Source organism: Castor canadensis, chromosome 4 (assembly GCF_047511655.1).
Source record: "Castor canadensis chromosome 4, mCasCan1.hap1v2, whole genome shotgun sequence".
NCBI lineage: Eukaryota > Metazoa > Chordata > Mammalia > Rodentia > Castoridae > Castor > Castor canadensis.
Window position 1 is genome coordinate 15,133,129 of NC_133389.1, and position 23,017 is coordinate 15,156,145.

General features: G+C 37.1%; 1 protein-coding gene across 1 annotated transcript in view; it reads right to left on the bottom strand.

Moving 5' to 3' along the window:
• Phlpp1 (PH domain and leucine rich repeat protein phosphatase 1) overlaps positions 1 to 23,017 on the bottom strand; it is a 208,060-nt gene that overhangs the window by 33,295 nt on the left and 151,748 nt on the right. Inside the window, exons 10-12 of the mRNA XM_074069675.1 lie at positions 21,693 to 21,848; positions 7,057 to 7,257; positions 2,827 to 2,989 (exon numbers count right to left, since the gene is read on the bottom strand). Of these exons, the coding sequence (XP_073925776.1) occupies positions 2,827 to 2,989; positions 7,057 to 7,257; positions 21,693 to 21,848 (520 nt within the window). The remainder of the gene's footprint in view (positions 1 to 2,826; positions 2,990 to 7,056; positions 7,258 to 21,692; positions 21,849 to 23,017) is intronic.

The window sequence follows — 23,017 nt, forward strand, 5'->3', positions numbered from 1 at the left end:
TAATAGGCTGGAATAATTCATCCTAGAAATAAAATTATTCTGCATTACAAATATACTTTAGGGTTCCTTTTGCAGTGAAGACTTTCATAGACACATTTATCATTTGAGATGTACTTTTTACTAGGAAGTTTCAAAGTTTAAATGTATATAAATACTTAAACTGCAACTTAAAATATGCTCAAATGAAAAAATACTAAAATATCAATTCAGAGCCCTAAAACAAGAAAACTACTACTTTTCAGTAACACATTCTGTCCTGGGCAAAATTTATATGGTTGGTTAATGAAGAATACTTGATTTCTCAAATTCTAACCCCACCTACAACTCCAACAATAAAACCTGTATCTATTGGTAATGAAAGGACTGCATTTAAAAAAGACTGTTCATATATGTAAAATGCTATGATATAATAGCTGGAGGGAAATAAATCAAAGGATAAATGAATGGAAACCATTTGAAAAGCAGTATCAGGTTGGGTGCTGATGGCTCATGCCTGTAATCCTAGCTACTTGGGAGGCTGAGATCTGGAGGATTGTGGTTTGAGGCCAACCTGGCAAATAGTCCATGAGACCCCCATCTCCAAAATAACCAGAGCGAAACAACTGGAAGCATGGCTCAAGCAGTAGAAAACCTGCTTTGTAAGCACAAAGCCCTGAGTTCAAAACCCCAGTGTCACTACCCCCTACCCCCCAAAAGTAGTATCAGGTAAACTTGTTTTTTCTCTTGTCTGTGGTATTTTTTTTTCCCTTTCTTTTATTTTGTCATTTTTACATTTACTTACATGTGTATACATTGATTGGGCCACCTTCCCACTGCTCCTGCCCCCTCCCCACCTCAGGTAAACTTTTAAAAGGAGTTATATAGCAGGGCATAGAGAAAAGAAAACAGGGGAAGGAATTCAACCGAAACAGAAAACACTTGTTCTAGAATTCAGGAATCCAAGAAAAAGACTAGGCAAGGATTAGTTTATACACAGCAAGATTTGTACTTTGTGACAACCTAAAAATTTTAAATGTCTTTTTGTAATTTTTTTCTTTATTGGAGGGGTTAAGGATTAAACCCAGGGCCTCACACATGCTATCTATTTGTATTTTAAACAAGATACTTTGAAACAAAAAATAAAAAGAGAACTAATATATACTTAAGAGTTACATGACATTAAAAGTCTGGTACAGATATTAATCAGCGGGCTGGAAGGGTGGCTCAAATGGTATAGCACCTGCCTAGCAAGGCACAAGGGCCTGAGTTCAAACCCCAGTACAAAAAAATATATAGAAGAAAAGAAAAAGAAATATTGTTTCAGATATTAATCAGCACACAAGGTGCTTATTCTCTTCTCTGCTGGTAAATCATGATACGCAAAGACCAGTGTAACATCCTCCTGAAAAATACACCACAGCACAGCCACCACTGTGTCAAGAAATGGGTAGCTTAGGAAGGAACCCTGTGCTGGAAGCAAAGAGGCATTTGCTTAAGTAATAATTCTCCTAGATTTGGTTGCGTTTCAGCCAAAATAAATGTTCCATATAATCAACATCACAACTGAATAACATGCGGGAGAGGATCTATATTAAGAATTGCTAACATTTAGGGAGTTCTTCCTGTATGCTACTCCTATTTCAGATATTTTACACATATCATTTCGTTTCATCCTTGAAACAGTACAGTAAAAGAAGCATGATTCCTTTCCTCATCTCACATGAGCAAACAGCAGTGAGGTAACTTTCAGCTGGGATGTAGCTCTCAAAGAGCCCTGCCCTTCATCCAAGTTGATAGTGTTCTTAAAGTTCAAAGTAAAACTTTTCATGGCTTAAAGCATACACACATGCACTTAGAAAATGGCTTGTGCATACCTGAACCAAATGTACATAAAATTCAGTGATAAAGTAGCATACATGCTCTTTAAAGTATATGCAAATGTCAACATGATTTCTTGATCTGACATTTAAGGTTTATATCAGAAAGGTCCAGGATAATAAAGAATGGCTAAGGAGGACTATTTTTGTCCCTATTATGAGATTAAAATATGTTCCAAGTCTACAACCAGAGTCATCTTTTAATTAAGCATAAAACTGATGATACTTAGAAATGCTAAGACATAAATGAAAAACTATATTATATATAAAGAAGTTTTTGTTTTGTTTTTGCAAACCCCCTCCAAAAAACAGGAAAACAAACAGGAACACAAAGTTGTGAGCTGGTTTTAGTTAGACTGAACTTGTTTCATTCCGTAAATCAATCCTGAGTTAGGATTAGCACCATCTGCCACCAATGTGCTGGCTTCATTTACACAAATCACTTCACTTTTCAGCACCTCAGTGTCCTCATCTATCAAGTGGGAGTACTATCTATTCTGGGAATTTTACCCAGTTGAAATCAATGTTTGGTGATAGCAATAATGCTGTGTTTACTAGGGAATTATCACTGACTGGCTACCCTGGCAGTGTATGCTAGTGAATTAGGGGCAGCCAGTGGTTCTATTAACTTCCTCAAACTGCATTCACACCTGACTCATTCTTACAGTCCAGTAACTACCCTGAATAAGTGAAAAAAGTATTATTAAACAGGAAAAGAAGCAGTGGAGGCTAGATGAGTATCAATCCAATAATTAGGGACAGAGCCCTGGAATCAATTTTCTGAACAGCTAGAACAGTGTTTTGTTCTTTATCTCTGCTGACCCAACGGTGAGAATGGAGAAAAGACTACTGGGAATCTATTTTCCGTGTAAAATTCAACAAAGGTACAAACATCTTGAATCAGTAAGTTAGGGAAATCAACTCTCTTTACTGACTTGAAGCCTAGAATTCATGGAATTAACCTACATACCTTGATCTCTGGGAGCTGCATAACTTCAGGAAAGACTTCAATGCAATTGGAGTGAGCAACCACGGTGTGCATGCGCCTGCAATTCATGATCGTTGTTGGAATGGCTTTCAGTTTATTGCCACTGATATCAATTTCCTCAAGTTCTTCCAGTTTTGCCATTTTACTGAAAACGAGAAAAGTCCATGGGCGAAGGAGTTAAAAAATAATTATAAGGCAAATTAAACACATATACATGAGACTCAAAAGAGTAATTTATTATGACTTTAAAAACTCACTGGTAATAGTCATTTTGTATAAACATAATTTTCCACCAGATTTTAAGTATCAAAGTATTTTATTTATTTTTTCGGTGGGACTAAAGTTTGAACTTAGGGCTTCATGTTTGCAAAGCAGGTGCTCTATTGCTTGAGCCACATCTCCAGGCCATTCTGCTCTAGTTATTTTGGAGACGGTCTCAAATTATTTGCCCCAGCTGACCTTGCCCTGTGACCCTCCTGATCTCAGCCTACTGAGTAGCTAGGATTATAGGTGTGAGCCACAAGAACCTGGCTTCAAATTTTATTACCTCCTTTCCCATTACTGAACAAAAACTTCAACTCTTAAAACTGGCAACAAGAAGGAAAATGGGGGTTCATTTCCTCCTAAAAATCTGTATGTTAACTAAGTTATTCTGGCAATAATAAGTTTGTTATGTAGCTAAGTCTGAACTCCAGTGGAAATTCTACTTAAATGGGTCAAAAATCAGCATTAATCTAGTATAATTTCTTTAAGACAGCTTTAGGGTGACAGCATGGTCTTTGTATTGCACTGAAAACTCAAAAGGATGCAAACTTGCCTGTCTAGTAAGTGTGAGGTCCTGGGGGGTGGGTGAGGAAGGTACCTATTACAATGTATTTTCCTCCTCAAGTCCCACACCTCAAGTCCCTCTGACACCATTTATGTTTAAAAGGTGGTGGTCAGGAGTCATTCAACTCATCTGGCATTCCAATAGAACCTGAATTCAAACCAAGCTCCAAAGAAATTTTTCTCAGCTCTTGCTTAATACCTATAAAGGTGGAATCTCTTAAACATTAGCTTAATAACATGTTTTAATGTAACTTAAAAACTTTTTTGAAGATGTTTTTATTGTTTAATCACCATCTGTAATCTTTTTTTTATTATGAAATAAGGAATGTATTTTTTTTCAATTCATATGTACATGCAATGTTTGGGTCATTTCTCCCCCCCCCACCCCCTCCCTTACCACGCACCCCGCCCCCTCCCTCTCCCCCCACCCCTCGATACCCGGCAGAAACTATTTTGCCCTTATTTCTAATTTTGTTGTAGAGCAATAATAGGAAGGCACAAGGGTTTTTGCTAGTTGAGTTAAGGATAGCTATACAGGGAGTTGACTCACATTGACTTCCTGTGCGTGTGTGTTACCTTCCAGGCTAATTCTTCTTGATCTAACCTTTTCTCTAGTTCCTGGTCCCCTTCTTCTATTGGCCTCAGTTGCTTTTAAGGTATCTGCTTTAGTTTCTGTGTGTTAAGGGCAACAAATGCTATCTAGTTTTTTTAGGTGTCTTACCTGTCCTCATATCTCCGTTGTGTGCTCTCGCTTTTATCTTGTGATCAAAGTCCAATCACTTTGTTGTGTTTGCCCTTGATCTAATGTCCACATATGAGGGAGAACATACAATTTTTGGTCTTTTGGGCCAGGCTAACCTCACTCAGAATGATGTTCTGCAATTCCATCCATTTACCAGCAAATGATAACATTTCGTTCTTCTTCATGGCTGCATAAAATTCCATTGTGTATAAATACCACATTTTCTTGATCCATTCGTCAGTAGTGGGCATCTTGGCTGTTTCCATAACTTGGCTATTGTGAATAGTGCTGCAATAAACATGGGTGTGCAGGTGCCTCTGGAGTAACCTGTGTCACAGTCTTTTGGGTATATCCCCAAGAGTGGTATTGCTGGATCATATGGTAGATCAATGTTTAGCTTTTTAAGTAGTCTCCAAATTTTTTTTCCAGAGTGGTTGTACTAGTTTACATTCCCACCAGCAGTGTAAGAGGGTTCCTTTTTCCCTGGCATCCTCGCCAACATCTGTTGTTAGTGGTGTTGCTAATGATGGCTATTCTAACAGGGGTGAGGTGGAATCTTAGTGTGGTTTTAATTTGCATTTCCTTTATTGCTAGAGATGGTGAGCATTTTTTCATGTGTTTTTTGGCCATCTGAATTTCTTCTTTTGAGAAAGTTCTGTTTAGTTCACTTGCCCATTTCTTTATTGGTTCATTAGTTTTGGGAGAATTTAGTTTTTTAAGTTCCCTATATATTCTGGTTACCATCTGTAATCTTAACCAATAATTAAAGTAACCAAGTAAGGAAAAATTCTAGAATCAGGATTCATGCACTCTGTCAGTTTTGAAGACAGAGCAAGTCCTCCACCATTTGTAATAACTTGTGTGACAGTATCTACTCACTCGACACCCTACCCCTGGTGATATGGAACTCCAAGGAGTTGTCAACTCAATCTTATAAACTGAGTCACTTAGTTTAGAGTTTTTGATACTTTTTTCTGCTGTTTTCATTTATGGCAATATACTTTAAAATATTTAGAAGGCCAGTCATAGTGGTGTATGCCTATCTCAGCTATTTGAGAGGCAAAGATAGGAGGATTGTGGTCTCAGGCCAAATGAAGGGGGGAGAGGAAGCACTATCTGATAAACAAACTAAATGAAGAAGGACTGGGGGGGGTGGTAAGGCTCAAGTGGTAGAGCATTTGCCTAGCAAACATGAGGCCCTGAGTTCAATCCCCAGTACTGAAAGAAAACTTAGCAAGAAACATTTGCTTATCTTGAAAACAAATGTGACTAAGAAATAAAATACATAAAATATAACTAAATATGTGACTAAGATATAAACAAGAACTAAGTTTTTATCTTATGATATCAAATCCTTTGATATTATAAAAAATATCCAGTAGGTTTTTTATCAGGACATACTAAAAAAAAATTTAGTACACAGACTATGAAGTAATGATCTACGACAGCCTGAGTTCCTAAGAATATTATTTGAATATGATGCCATCATGTTTTGAAAGAAGTATGCAGAAAGCAAGTAGGTAAAAGGGCATGAAATATGATGGAAGGTACAGAAATAAGGCCCAAGAAAAGTTAAAAGAAGTTTCTATTTCTCAACGTAGAAATAAGATGGCCACACAATGACTTAGAATGAGATTTCCTCAGAGCTTGTGTTTATTTCTCATGTAGGGTTTAGATAGGTGCCATCTGAAATAGGAAAAGGAGCCCTTTCAAATATATTGTTATGTGGTTATCATGGTTTTTTTTAAAGGCATTATCTCTGCATTCCATAGTAGGTTTAAGCACACAGAAATTATAGTTTAATCATCAATATCAAACAAGAGGAAAAATAGAAAAATAAGTTACCAAAACCAAAGCAATACCCAAAGTCAACACATATGTGCCTTCCTCCTTCTGCAAGGGCTGAAAAAGACTGGCAGGTAGCCCTGAGGGCAGCAGAGGGAGGTTCATTCTCTATGCAAAGCTGCAGTTACTACCAGGGTATCAGACGGGTTAGTGTTTGCTTCTTTGATGTGTGGGCTCCAAGTACTAACCGTGAGATGTAAAAATGCCAATGAAATGGAAGTAGAGCAAATCCTCATGGCAGGTTCAGCGTGTGTATTCACACAAAGCTAGATTATTATGCCACTGCTCCCCAAAATGAAGACATTTTTAATGAAACAGAATCATCTGAGACCCATGATTTGCAATGTCACAGGCTAGCACTGCTTTTGAATTTTAATTTAACTTAATCTCATTGTAGGACAGAATCTTGGACTTACACATTCACCGCTTTTCCCATCATGAGCATGAATATAAAACACGGTCCTGGTTTACATCCTAATTCTCATACAGCATATTAATTTAAAAAATCAATTTGGTTAAACAGAATAGAAAAATAAGCAACATTGCTTATTTCAAAATCCTAAGAACAGTCTAGTGATTGAGTCTTTGGATAGATTCATGTAAGAAAATCCAATATATTTCTCCCTAGGGGAATGCTTGCTGATTCCAGCTTATATAAAAGACAACTACGAAAAAGGGTGGAACAAGCAACGGGTTTTTAGTATCTGTGAAGTAACATTTCAGCTTTGACCTTCCCCCTTCCATGAATACATGTATCGAAATGCAACTAAGACTATCACTTCACCACTCTATATTACCTTGCTGGAAAACTTTGAAGTCGATTATAGGCCATGTGAAGGATCTTCAGATGGGGGTGTCCTGTTAACAAGGGCACACATTTGTCGGTGAGGTTGTTGTTTGTCAAATACAACTCCTGTAAGATACTGCTGGTCTCTTCAGAAAGTGTGGCTGGAGGAAGTGTTTCCAGTTTGTTTGCAGATGCATTCAGGAATCTCAGGCTACAATGAGGAAATATAATAAAACCCCACTGTAAGCCAGAGCTCCAGTTCAGAACACTCAACAAACTGAGATGCTACCTGATGGATAGAAGGCATATTGGAAGCTAGGTTTAGAAACATGAATGAAAAGGCAACTCCTGGCATATGGATTCCTGACCCACTATGTGTGATGAACAAAATAGCTATCGTAAGTATTAAATACAAAGAGATACAAATCAACTTTTATAGAAGCACAAAGGTAAGAGAAAGAATTATAACTGGTAGAGTGGAAATGAAAGCAGTAGGTAAGGTTAATAATCTATCTTAAGGAAGAGAAAAGTAATTGCTTGTTTTCTTAAATAAAGGGGTTGTTATAGTCACAGACAATTAGTTATTACATTACAATACAAATAAACTACTCAGTCCTTCTTAGGATAATGTCTAAATCACATTTTTTTCATCTATTAACGATGGCATACAGTAATCTTCTTTGTAGTAAATTAATGGAATATTATGTAGCAATGAGGATGAAAAACTACAACTACAGCATCAACAGGATGAATCTCATAAATATTATGCCAAGTGAGAGAAGCCAGACACAACAGGATACACTGCATGATTGCTTTGCTACAAAGTTCAAAGTTAGAGTCCAGGTGGTTGTAACCTCCTGCTTTCATCCAGGAGGAGGTATCTAACATTTCTATTATCCTCTTGGGTCTCAGTTCAGTTACATGACTATGTTCACTTTGAGAAAAATTCATCAGGTGCTACATTTATGTTTTGACTACTTTATTTATATTATATGTCAATATAGTTTATACTAAAACAAACAAGCTAGACAGTACATTTGCTGCCACTGTTCCAGATGATGCAGTGAGTAATGGTAAAATACAAAGAACAGTTGTATATCTAAGATAACTAAAACTGTCAAAAAACTACACAATCCTTCCAGCTACTTGGAAGCACAGGTAAGTGCACAATGTATAACTAGATTGAAGAGAATCCTTGCTGTGATCAAGTTCCAAATCATTCCAAAGGGATGGGAAGGACAACACAGAGACAGACTGTGCTATGGCTCAAGTCAGAGGTGACCCTTCTGCCCTGAAAGATGTCTAGCTGTGCAGCTGCAACAAGTGAGAAAGGAGTGCTCAGCACATGGGCTCAGCAGTGAGAACTAATGGGTCAACTTTACCTGTCCCACATCTATCCTGTTAATGAACTGCACCATTCTCAGTTGAAAATCACCTGGGTTGAAACTTTCAGTATGGATTTGGAACTATTCTGCCACATGTTAAAAAAAAAAAAAAGAATTTTAAAAGGAAAAATATAGAATGCCACGAATGCCAAGTACAGTTATTTTTAATTCTGGATAAAAAGAAAGCTTTATATTAGGAGTCTTCCCTAGAACTGTCATTCCAAGTTCTCAATCTACTAATTTAACACCCCAATTTTACACATACCTCCCACACACTTATATACAGACCCCACCCCACTACTTATCTGAAGAAAAGCAGCTTCCCAAAATAGAATATTTTCCATTAAAGAAACATGTATTCTGTTGACATTTTTTTTTTTTTAAAAAAAAGGAAGTTAGAGACGGGCCAAAGAGACCATAAATAGTCATGGGAAATTACAGTCATGTGTGCTATGGAGAAGAAAATAAAAGGTCATTCATGCAGTTTCTGAAACAGTTATGAACTAGAAAGGAAACCAGTTTCAGCACCACAATTCTTTTAAGTATCTTTACAAGTCTTTTTCTTCAGGTCCCATTTACACTACCTGGCTTAAATATCCTGGTTAAGAATTTCATCAGCGTAGAATCAGAATAAATTAAAATGTAAGAAATACATTTTTATTGCCCTAAAATATCACCCATTTGGGTCAATTGGAAAAACACCTGACCACCTCATTTCATTGACAGCCTCATTAAAATACAATTCCCTAAGAAATATGTAGTCAGACACACGAAAAGAGAGGACAAAGAATAAATTCATTAAAGTTTTGTATATTTTTAGACCAGAAAAGAGAAAATGTTGTTTTGAAAATACTGACAGGTCAATGCTCACCTAGAAAGCTGCCCATGGGACTTAAAAAAACACTTCACATCTGAATGAAGGAAAGAAAATTATTTCAAAAGGATTTTTGAAATTTGCTAATAGTTAAAGAACTGTATACTCTTTCTTTTTTCTTGGGGGAGGGGTATTTGAGGCACTTTAACTGTCAGGAGGCTAGAATAAACTCAAATAAATGAAGAAAATGCATTTTACAAAGAGTTCCATTAACATGTGAGAATGCCCAGTTTGTCAATCATTAAGGACATGAACATTAAAACCACAAAAGGGCACAAAGCAGACAAGTCTCACAAGCTAAGCTGTCAGGGAGGACAAGTGAGCCCTCAGAGAGCTTGTGGGCCACATCCACGGAAGGAAACGCACTCATGCACAACAGTTCCACTCACTGACTGGAAAACCATAGAATGCTCCCTTGCAGCATAATGAGGAAGTGGGAACGCTGTAGCAGTGTCTGCTACATTTATGGCAGTGGCTGCTCAGTGAAACAGCAAATGTCCATCTCCAGGTTGGGGAGAAGGACATTCATGTGGTAGAAGTACCCAGAGTGTGGGCCCATGCGAGATCTACATGACTCTGCAGGCAGAACCTTTCCCCTCCCCTCCAGATTCAGAAACTTCCTGGGCTTCATCTATCCTCATCTGCAATGGCCCGTGTCTTTATACCCAGATGTCGTGGTGGAGACTCAAGAGTCCCTGGAAGGTCTCTAGTGCTGAAGGGAGCTCCATGAAGCATGGGAATGATACAGTGTCTGGTGAGAGGTCAGGGCTAAAAAGCCTTGAGGCCAGGCTATGACTGCAGCAGTCAGGATGTCCTGCTGAGTGCTGTACCCTAGGATGTGGCAGAAGCTGGGCTCTATTGTTGGCAAGACCTCCTAGGAGTTGGGCAGAGGGATGGTGCAGATACTTAAGTCACCCAAGAGTAGACAGGAGCTCTGCCATGGGTGTACCTCTCAGGGTCTCACCTCACAGGCTTGGAGGAGGTCGGTTCAGTCAGGGCTTATGGGCCTCACTGCCCCAGTAGCCACTACACTTGGGCACTTGTTGCTGGAGCTCCAGCACAATATGAACAACACCCACATGAGGTGTTCCTTCAGGGTGAGCCTAGTAGTGAGGGCACTGGAGCCTCACAGTCTGGGTACCCATCCATCTTGAAATGTTTTCCAGTTTGTGAGGGTGATCTTTGGTAACCTTGCTGTACACCTTAGCAAGGGATTCCTGGGGCTTTGTGGAGCCCAGTAAATCACAAGGCTCTTGCCTTCTGGCTCCTGCCCTGTTCTGATGGTCAATTAAGAAGGGGAAAAAAAAATCTCACACCATACTCCTCTAGGAAATGAAACTAAGTTAGTTAAACTACATAGGCTAGGTCCAAGAGAATCATCTGAACTTTATAAAAAGTAACTAAATCATCCTGTTAATGGTCAAACAGCAAACAAGTGGACCAACAATAAGAAGATTCAGTTATAATGGTCTCAGGAAAACTAAATTCATACCCATTCTCTTAAAACATTTTTTTCCCCAACCTCACGATGTTTCAGCAGGAGACAAATTAAATTGATTTAATGGCCTAGGCGTAATTCTTCCACCAGAATGAACAACCACTTTAGATGTATAAAATTTCTCCAGTATGGACAGCAGTTTACTCAAGAAACAGGCTATCTAACCCCATTCCCTACTTTCAATCCTGTTTAAAAAAAAAGGAAGAAAGAAATCTGCATTCTTAAAGCACTGAGTTTGGTCTCAGCTCACTATGATAACTATTGTTAAGATTCTGTAGAAAAAGACTGATGTGCCAAGAGATGTTTCCTCCTTATAACCTTCTCACTACACAATCCTCTTCAAATTAGAGAAAAAATAGTAAAATGGTATCACCATTTTCCTTTCATTTGTAAGGTGCTTTGTAGAAACCACAGCCCTTTCCCATTTCCCATCTCCTTTGATTTTCCCATCATCCCAGAGACATCCTCTCCTATTTCACAGAAGACAGACACTGAAGCTGAGAAAGTCAAACTGCTTGATGATGGTTAAATAACTAGTGGCAGAGCCAGAAATAAATCCTAAATTTCATCAACCTGGTTTCCTTATACATCTCTCCAGAATTCAAATGTTAAAAAACAACAACAAAGAAAATCTTTTCCTGAGAAATTTTCAAAGGTCCCTTTCTCCAAAAAAAGCTGGAGATCACTGGCTGCGGACTGTGAAGAGCATGTGTACACAGCATTTCAAACTGAATTCTTACAGCAAGTTAATCACTAGCATAGTACTGAAAAAAATTTTTCTTAGCAGAAAGTGCTAAAGTCGTAGAGAAAAGACACACAGACACATCTCCTGCCCAAGAGCACTTGGGAAGCTGTCCACAACAGCAGTGAGAAAAATCTACTTCCTGCTTCTAGAGCAACTGCTCTGTTCCTTTGCCTTAGCACACTGTGTCCATCTGGCTCATCTAGGTTGTTTTCTTTTGTCTTGTTTGCTTTTCAGAAATTTCCACACATTCTTCAACTTTACAGCCAGATTCTGTCCCTGTAACCAAGCACTGGATTTGGTGCCATAACAGATTTACCTATTCATAGGAATGAATACCTATTTCTGAAGGACTTGTATGTATTCTATCTAACCAAATGGTCAAGGCTGTTTAAAGTGAACCCTTTTACTTGTAGATTAATTCCCTGCTTTTTGTGCCCAAAATGTTTTAGAAGTATCAAATGATAAAGTCTAAACTTCTTATTATTGCTTGTCTATAACATAGTACTTTTGACAATTTCATTTACTAGTAATTTAGCAGCTGCTTGCAACAATTATTTCTGTGGGGTTTGCCACAGGATATGGAAGGAATACTTCCATGATTCCTTCTACTTGTAGCTTGTCAATTAGAATTACAATGCAAGGAGAATTCCTATTTATTTATTCAATTATTTGCTGATATCAGTATGGACTTAAGAACATGTTTTATTCTGCTGGATATAATTCATTATTCACATTTTGTACTGATTACCCAAATCGTCACTGGGAACACCTTTAAGTTGGCTCATATATATTTTTTGACATACTTTCAGTTCATCTTGAGTTTACTTGTCTCTAGATGTAGAAGCAATTCTGTTTCCAAGGATTCCTGGCTCCTTTTCCAGAGAACAGTACATACAGACTAAGTTCTGTGTGTTAGCTACACTCACTGGTGCTGAGCATCACTGTTGCTAGGCCTCCTCAGCACAAAAAACGAAAACACAATTGGATGTCTAGTGAAACGTAGCCTCCGTTTGACCATTTACTTTTTCAGGGTCTTCCTGGATATTCTCACATTCTTCTTTTTCATATGAACTGTGTAATTCCATTTTAAAAGGCCCAGGGTATTTTTATATGAAGTTTGTGTCACATTTAAACTACTTTAAAGAAAAGTCGATGTCTTAATATTAAGTTGTCCTACCTAAGAACACATAACATCTCATTTGTTCAAATTTACTTTTGTTAATTTCTCAAGTCTTAATGTTTTCTTGATATAGCTGTTGCACATTTCTTCTTAGTTTACTCCTAAGTACTGAATCTTCTTTGATGATATTTTTAAATGGGGCTTTGCTGCCAACATCATACGTCTACTCTTTCTTTCTTTTGATTTACTGAGACAGAGTTATCACCATATATCCAGGCTGGTGTCAAACTCATGATCCTCCTTCCTCAGCCTCACAAGTGCTGTGCACGTGCCACCACATCTGGCTTTACATATCACATTTTATAATGGATATTGTTTGTGTATATAAAGGCTTCTGTGTATTAATTTTATATCCTGCTATTTCATGGAACCATGGTATTTGTTTGAGTTAATTTACCAACAGTTACCTAGGGCTTTCAAGTACACTATCATCTTAGTTGTAAATAGAGATATTTCTTCTTTACCAATTCTCATGCCTCTGATTTTTTTTTTTGTCTAACTGATGGCCAATAACTCCATTATAATATTAAATAACATTGGAAATAGCTGGCATACTGATCTTAGTAGAACCACCATTGAGGTTTCTGCATTGAGAAAGCAGCTTTAGAATTATTATGGTAAGAAAGTATCCCTCAATACCCATTTTTTTCTTTTACGTTAACAGCTTTAATGAGATAATTCATAATTCACATATGGATATACCACATCTATCAGTTGACAGACATGGATTATTTTCATTTTTGTAGTAAGTTAAGTTTAATCGTATGTACTGATATACTGTTGTTTGGTCTCATCTATATATATTATTTTGTATATAACACACATAGATATATATGTATAAATATATACATCTCTCTGTTGTATTGCTGTTTGGTCTCAATTATCACAATAAAATATATATATGCACATATATATATATATTATGTTCATATATATTCATCTCCCTGTGTGTATGTATGTTTGCTGTTTCCCTCTCTATACGATATTCTTTCTTCTTTAATACATTAACTTTTTTGGTTTTTAGGGACGCTTATATTTTTGTCCTAGTGCTTCCTTGCACCTTATTAAATGATCTTCATCCATTGCAGCTTTATGTGATCATTTACTACTTGGGCTTAGGCATTATTTTACTTTAAGATCTTTGGATTTTTGCTAGAAAATTTTCTTGGATTACACTTTTACATATTAGCTATGAACCACTGTTTTGTCTTTGTTCTTCAAGGACTTCTACATAAATGTGAATCTTTTTTGTCTGCACTTCATTTCCATCACTTTACCTCTAACTTTTAAGTTCTTTATCTCATTTTCATTCTTTCATCTAAGTTTCTATACCTTACATCTTCAAGGACACTTGGTCTGATATAAAAATCTCAGGTCATAGTTTGGTCATTTTAAAAAATGCTGCTCCATTATTATCCTGCTCTGTATAGTGTTTTTGGAAAGTCTACACACTTGCTTTTTAAAATTCCTTAATCTTTTTCCTCATAGCCCTGAAGATTTTTATCATCAAAATCTAATAGTATTACCAAAATACTATTTGGTATTTTTTCCCAAGTATCCAACTAATAATCCTTTCCAAATGTACTTTAAGATCTTTGGGTGTTGCTAGAAGAATTTCTTAGGGATTTAAACATTTTCAAATATTAGTTCTGTTCCAATTTTGTCTTTGTTTTTCAAGGACTCATTTACAAATGTTACCCCTTTTTGGTGTGTGCTCCATTTCCACTACTTTATCTCTAACCTTTTTATTTCTTCCTTATCTCATTTTCATTTCTTTTTACTTTCTGCCTTTCTTTAGTGTCCATTATTAAATTCTTATCTGAGTGTATTCTCCTTTGGGCATCTTGTAATGTAGAATTCATTTCTAAGACAGTTGCTGTTCTCTTCCATTTTATAAGTTCAGTTACCTCTCTTTTCATTCCTTCCTGTTTGTCCATTTTTATTCTTAGCATTTGATTTTCTTTAATGTTTCAAATGCTCACTTGAGTATATTTAATTCTGCTTGGAATACTGTCTTCAGTTTTCTTTGGGTTCACAGTAATTTGGGGGAGAATATTCCACAGTGGATGTATGTTGTTTTTTTCATTTTAGGGGTTAATAACACGGTTATGTTCATCTTTTCCCTATTAATTTTCATGGCATCAGGTTCTTTTACAAGATTCTAAACTCAGTGGTGTCACCTGTTGTCAGTATAGCAAAGACAAGATACACTAAGAGATTTCTGTTTAGACTGAGTGGAGAAGGGTTTGTGTGTCCTCTAGTGTTCTCGTTCACTTTTGTCTTACGTGACCTTTAGTTTCCCTCTATTTTACCACCCCAACTGCCAATTTTCCTTCAGTAGCTGTATTTTTCTGCATGCTTCCCCTTCAAATTGCACTTACTTTTACCTATGCTTTAGACAGCAATTGTGGGCCTACCTCAGGCCCTGTTGCCAGCTCCTCTCTTCTCACCCTATCTCATTTTGCCTTTGTTTAACATGTGGCCTCAGAGTTAAAATAAGGGTAGAGTAGAAAGTATGTAAGACTGCTTGTTAGGGTTTGGTACTTATTTTTGTTTTTATTTATACTCCACCTCTGCTGAATTAAGATTGGAACCTGTCACACACTGTGGGTGCTAAAGGAGCAACATTTCTCACAGATGCCCTAGGTTGACTGAGCCTCAGAATTATCTAGGGAGTTTTCATTAGAGCAGATTCTCTTCTTTAACCCTTATCTATTCTTGGTAAGTAGTACGGGTGAGGCCTGAAAATCTATCTAAGAGAATTCTGCCAGCATGAGAATCACTGCTGTGCAAAAGCTCCTGTCCCAATGCATTCTAGTTATTGTCAGGAACAGACGGGGGTCTTCCTCCTCCTCCTCCACTACCACCACCACCACCACCTCCACTATCACCAGTGGAGCCAACTAGCCTTCCATCTGAGAAACATTAGAGAAGTAGTGGCAAATTACCAAAGCAGCCTCTCAGCAGAGGCAGTGCTCTTTGGATAATCAATTTGTGGCCTTTCTTCAGGCTTGGTTCACAGCTGATCTCAGCAGTGCTTGGAATCTCTGGTTAAACCTTTCTGCTTAGCTCTGGTTAACAACACGTGGGGTTTGTCACTAGAACTAACCCTATCAAGATCACATAACCTGTCACTCTCCAATACTCCACCCTTCCCTTTCCCAGGCTGAGGAAAATCTTGGGGGTAGGGGTGGGGTGACACTAATAGAAATTGTCTCCTTGGTATTCTAAACCTCATTAACTGATTCTGTTTTTGAAAAACTGGCTAGCTGATTCTGATTTAGCAATCCTGAGTAGAACCAGTACCTCAAAATGTTTGAGAAATACAACATTATAAAAAGAAGAGATGGGACGTATTTTATATCCAGACTTAAAATTTTTATATTAAAATTCTTCTTTAAAGAAATTATTTTTCATCAGGACCACCTGTGGTCACCATTAGCTTTTAGCATGTTGGGTAGACAATGTGCACTGGAATCATGGGTGAAATCCTGTTAAATATGTTCCCAGGCAACTCTCTAAAGCATAAATGAACACAGGCAAGAGCCAGGAATCTGCATGTTAGATAAACGCCCTATGGGATTGTGAAGACACACTTTAAGAAGCACTGTTTAAGTCCACCACAGCTCTCAAACCAGTGAGCTTCCTAAAACAGCTCTCTTCATTAAAAAACAAAACAAATTTAAAAAATCAACAACAAAAAACCAGCGTGGAAAACTCAGTTCTCCAAAATGCGAGAAATATCTATCTTTGCCAAAGGCACCACTTGTCATGGGCAATTGATCACATTCTTTTAAATTTCCTGTTCCCTACTTTAGTTCCTGTGGTATTTACACATATTCTGAGTCACTAAAACTCATAATGTATAATGTCGCTAATACTCTGGGGATTTTTAATAAATACAAGTAAGTGATTACCATGAACCTCATCTGCACATATATTCCCTCCACTCCTCCCCTGAAGATACTGTATATTGCTCTGACCAAAGATAAAAACAGACTTGGATGCTCAAACAGGGATTTAAAACTTTCCTTTAAAAGCATCCCATTTTGGCTTTTGTTAATCACACCAATTCCATTAGGAGAAGCTGTCTGGCCATCAAATGCACGTGCAGATGCCAGGTGGACAGGGAGTCGGTCACTGCCAAGTTTTCAGGAAGGAACAGAAGGATGGCAGTACTTCTGACAGTGACTCATCTCGTCTGGTGACCCACGGGGGAATTACCAACTCCCTTCCTTGACCATCTGTTGATGACAACTAATTATCTAAGACTCTTACGGGTTTTCATCAAGAAATTTTTCAAGCCAGGTATGGTGGTGGACACCTGTAATCCCAGCATTAGGGAAACAGAAGCAGAAGAATGATGAGTTCATGGCCAGGCTACATAGTGAGACTCTATCTCAAACACTACTTCCCCCCCCAAAAAAGAAAGAAGATGGACAGTAATTCAATTAAAAGAACCCAGTAAGAACCAATTCCTACCCTAAGTGTGATACAAAAACCACAGTCAACTTCTCAGCAAGGTATGGTTCATCAAGTTTTACATTACCTGCAGTTCCAGGCTGCACATATTTCTATTATTTACAACTTAAAAACACTTAATCATGTAAAGTGCACATATGTATGGGGTAGAGTGTGACATTTCAATACATGCATATAGTGTATAATGAGTTGCCAATTTTGAAAACCAAGTCAAAATAAAACTCAAAAATGAATATAGAAAGCAAACTTATAAACTGACATTGCTGATTCAAGCCACAGGATTTTAATGAAATGGGCCTCAAGTTTTCAGAGGAAAATAGATATTTTACTAAAAGTCAGTTAATTTAAAGTAGATTCACTTCTCATATTTGGTTATCAAACACCTTCTAGCTAACAGGAATAGCAGACAAATACACATTATTCTAAAGCAGTATCAAGTAATTAAAATTATAAGACTGATTTCAGTGGGCAAAATTCAGAGCAAATGAGAATGTCCAAGAAAGTCAAAATTTGGTGCTCCCCATATGAACACAATAGAGCTTTTTTTTTTTTTCTGACAGTTCTCTTGAGGCTTCTGAGCCCAAGTTCTACTTACAGCATGAACTATGCCATTTTAATTTAAAAAGACTTGCACTCAGGCCCTTTCCTCAGTTGTATAACTCAACACAGAACTGGTAACAATTTATTATCATAAAAAATATGAAAAGATTTGTATTATGCAGCAAACTAATGGAAGGTGGACAGAAGCAAAGTTTCATAATGCCTTAAGTTATTCACTGAACACAAAGAGAAAATTTATTGCATGTATAATAACAACTTGTTCTTCCTCATACCATGAGCCTAGATAGGCGACACTATTTTCTGTATCTTCTACTCTTTTAAACTACCTTTCATTATTTTTTATTGGGGAGTTATTTCAACTCTGCATTACAATATAGGTTCCCTGAGGGCAGTACCTATGTTTACTCATTTTCAATGATCTACAGCACCCAGCAGGTGACTTAAACTTACTAGGTTAGTATGATGTTTGCTCTGCTGAGCCATAAACTAAAAGAAATCATAACTGAAACCATCTGCAAGAAGCCTGTCCCACAGACTCTTTCCTAAAAAGTAATTTTTAACGTTTAAAATGTCATGTTTTCTGGGCTGACCTGTTCAATCAGTATAAGCTTATTCCTTCTTCAAAACTCAGAAACTATTAATATTCATACATTTTCCTGAATGTAAATTACGTCTAAATAAAAACTATACTATCGATTTTGTAAAAATTATGTAGGTAAAACCTCCACTACTGAGGATGTACAAAGAAGATGATAAGAAGTGTTAATCCTTTAAGTACTTTTAAGTACTTTGGTAGATCTCCTTACAAAATGTTGTTTTTCATAATTTCTATCAAGTGAAATAATTTTAAAATGTAGTTTTAAAGCCAGGTGCTGGTGGCTCATGCCTATAATCCTAGCTACTAAAGAGGCAGAGATCAGGAGGATCATGGTTCAAAAAGCCAGCTCGGGCCAATAAGTTCATGAGACCCTATTTCGAAAAAAAATCTAACACAAAAGGGCTGGTGGAGTGGCTCAAGGTGTAGGCCCTGAGTTTAAGCTCAAGTACTGCAAATAAATAAATAAGTAAAGTTGTTTAAAAAAAGAGCTAATCAATTTTACCCCACTCTCTTCCTTACCCTATCTTAAGTTTTCTCTGAGACTTGAAGGCAGGACTTGTGTATCAGTTGCCATTATGCTTGTGACATGGCTACTGCACTGGCTAGAAAACAGAGGCACTGGGAACTACATCTTGGGAAAGTTTATTTCTGCTTTTTTGATTATTTCCTTTTCTCTCTCAAACTAAAAGTAGGACACTTACTCTCAATTCACCAAGTCTGCTCCAGAACTCTCCTGAGCCAGAAAAGCATTTAGCATGCCCTGTCTTCTCAAGGCCTCCAGAGGCTGGTGATTTTCCCCCATATTCGCCCCTATTTTCCAAAATACATCAATCTAGATAGTTCTAACTGAACTATGGAATTTCTGCCTACAGGCTTTTGGTTGGCACTGTTAGCTTATGTTGTTCATGGTAGCAATGTCCGCTTTCAGTGGCTCACTTCACATATTAATTTGTCCATGTTGCATTACTAGAAATATCCCAGTTCGTATAATCATTCCTTTTTAATATTCAGGTCCATTTAGGTCTCGTAAGCAAAATGAGAAATAAGGTTTAGTGTGATTTGCATGGGGTCATAAAGTCAACAATGAAGGCAGTGGTCCTCAATCCTGGGTGTCATCACAATCTTTATGGAACAACCTAAATTTTCAGCTGTCCGTGTTCAAACACCTATAAACATGACAATATAGTCTTCTCAACTAACTGGTGAGTCTCTTCAGGGATGTGTTTTCATGTCCTCCCTGGCATCAAGGATACTGAATGAGTACTTACTGATTGTCTCTAAGGGATGAAAAGCAGAATTGTCCTTTAAAAATCAAGTTCTCAGAAATGAATAAAGAATTACTATTACCTATTGGGAGTTTCCAGCACTATTCACCTGTTAAGTCACAAAGTTACCAGATTTGGCCAGAATCAGATTTTTTTTTGATAGGGGGGAAAGTATTGGGGATTGAACCAGGGCCTTGCACATGCTAGGCAAGTGCTCTACCACTTGAATTATGCCCCCAATCCTTCTGTTTTTATTTTGTTTTTAATGCAGGATGTTACCAATACCTTTGCCTGGGCAGGCCTCAAATCCGTGATCTTCCTGCCTCAGCCTACCAAGTAGCTAGGACCACAGACATGTACTGCCATGCCTGGTTCAGAAATAGTTTAAAAACCTAAGTGCTTCTATAGATTCAATCAGTGCAGAACTAAAGGAATGAGCAGACTTTCATTATAAAACTGCACCTAAATTTTGCCTAGTTAGCCTTAAGAAAGAAAATACAAGCTCGCAATATAACTTCCAATTCTCTACAGGGGAAGAAATTCAATTCTACGGTATTCATATCTAGAATTTCTGTCTGCTGTGCCTCATCCTTTGATGTGAATGTAAAAACAGGAACAATTTTTTTTATGTCATCTTGGGATATCATCCTTTTATTGAGGTGAATGATACAGTACAGGTCAATAATAATAAGACAATGTTTTCTTACAACTTCACTATTTATTAGTAATTATTCCAGCAGGAATTCACTGCAAATTACATAAGCAAGTGGAGATAATTTTTTTAATGGGGAAAATAGAACAAAAGAATCGGGAAGATGGTCTATATCTTGATCTGGGTAATGGTTATAGGGAAAAGTAGAGATAGATAACTGTAAAAATTCATGGAGCAATATGCTTAAAGAGTTGTACACTTTACTGTAACCTCTTGATAAGAGTTTGTCTTGATAAGATTTTTTTTAAAAGGAAAAAGAGGCAAAGAAAAAATATGGAATCAGAAGTGAACATAATATTTTAAATTCCTTAAGTTTTCTATTTTCATTAAACAAATATTTGTTGATCATATTCCTTTATTCCAGATATGGTATAGCTATTCAGTATAAAACTGTAAGTAAGACTTAGTTAGTAGCTTTGCAGAGTTAATAACCTAACAGTGGAGCGAAACAAACAGGAAATTATAGTATGTGATGAGCACTGTGATAGGTGTGAGCACAGGGACTGGGAAGCCAGGGTATATTGTTAATTAATTCATCTTGGGATTAGGCTGTCCTGAGTTCCTATACTATTATTTCACCCATGTAACGTCACACATGCTGACACATATTTAAAACTTATTTTTAAGGTAGTAATATCCATTTCCTTTCTCTGTACTTCTAGAAGCACAACATTAAACTTCTTAAAATCTTTTTTTTTTTTTTTTTGTGGGGAGAGAGGTTTTGGGGTGTAAACTCAGAGCCCTTACTTGCTACATAGGAAGCCAAGGTTCCCCCAGCTCCTTTTAAAAATCTTCATGATGAGATAACACTAAAAGTAAGATCCTTCATATATTATCTCTAAAGTAATAGTTACTTCCTAAAAATAAATATTAGCAGAAGTCAAAGTGATTCAGGCCACCAGTCTACACCATTACAATACGATGCAGAGGCTTTGAAGCAAACAAGATGTTTGAAAGTAAGTTAAGAACTACTGTTACTTTCTTCAGAGTGTGGCAATGGTGCTAAGCCTGGAGTAGCCTGCACAAGTTTTGCCAAGTAGCATTACAATAATACACGTCTCATCCTTGGCTTTACATCTCCACCCCCACAATACACACTTATGCACAATGTAGCCTACTCTGTCCAGAGAGTAGTGAAACCAGTAAAGAATCTAAAGGGTGTTTGTTCCTGGCTCCATTCCCTGCAAAACAGAGAAGAGGCTGGCAAAACCATTTTCTTCATGAATCTAGGATACACAGATAATCAGAAAGTTCCCACGAAGGTTCTCAGGTCATAGAAGACAAGATGCTAGTGGTGAGTGCTGTGTAGACTCAGACGAATACACCAGACAGACAAGCCGCTTTACCTGTCGGCCTTCATGAGAAGGTTAGGAGGTAGCTCAATAAGCTGGTTGTGTTGCACATCTAAGACCTCCACTGATGTTCTTTCTAGCCTTTCAGGCAGCTTTGCCAACTGGTTGTGTCCTGCCAGCAATTTCCGGAGACTACTATTACAAAATAAGCTGTACAAAAAGGGACAAAAGACAGAAGATAACTTACTTAGAGCTAACTGGGCATAAATACTTAAAAATTATCTCTCTAAAAATCAGACACTGATTCAGAGCAACTATAAATTTATTTCAATACAAACTTGGAGCTGTTTTTATTTTAATAGGTTCTATACTTGAAAAAAAGAGGGCAAGAAAACCTATGAAAACATACTGAGCAAAGATCTATTTAGTGAAAAACAAGTTTCATAGAAGTAGATGGTGAAGACATCAGTCTAATTCTGTTAGATTCACAGACAAGCTTTAAAAGGGTGTATGCTTCTTCAAGGTAGGGCTTGTATTATACATAGCCCAATGATGATGGGCATTTTAGCCACATAAGATCTAAATACATATAGCCAAGCAATTTTTGTATAAAATAAGGATTGTGCTATCCAATCAAACTTGTACAAATGCAACTGAGATATTCTGTACTTTTCTTTAGTTGTATTTTATAGTCATAATGGTTTCTCCCTTTCTTTTCCTCCCTATCTGTACAGTTTGGGGTTCTCTTTGGTTTAATCCTGCACTAAAGGAGACACTCCTGCCTAAAGAGAGAATGCATTTAATCCTGTTTTTTTTGTGAGCCTTAAAGAACTGCATGAAAACTTGGCTGTGTGTCTTCTAGGGGTTATGAGAAGTGTAGCAAATGGTGAACACTTGCTAATCTAATACAAAACCACATTATGACCACTTCAGATTTTACCAACTGTAGAGAATAAAACAGGTACTGAGTTTAAACACAGACATCCAGAGGCTGTAGAAAAGTGTAAGTAATCATTTTCATCACTCATTTTAGAATAAGAATTGATTTCTATTGCTGTCAAAGAATGAGGCTTTCCTCATCCACATAATATATATACATACATATACATAATACACACATATATAAACATACTACACTTTATGTATATGTTGTACATGTTTTGAAAAATGTATCACTATAGAATGGCTTAATCAATTAATATATGCATGCTTCAAATACCTATCATTTTGTGTTCTCAAGAACATAGGGTTTAGGAGGGTAAATGCGGTACAAGTGTTACGTACTCACGTATGGAAATGGAAAAATGAGGCCTGTTGAAGCTATTCCAGAAGTGGGGGAAGGAAGAATGATGGAAGGGGTGAATTCAACCATTATATAT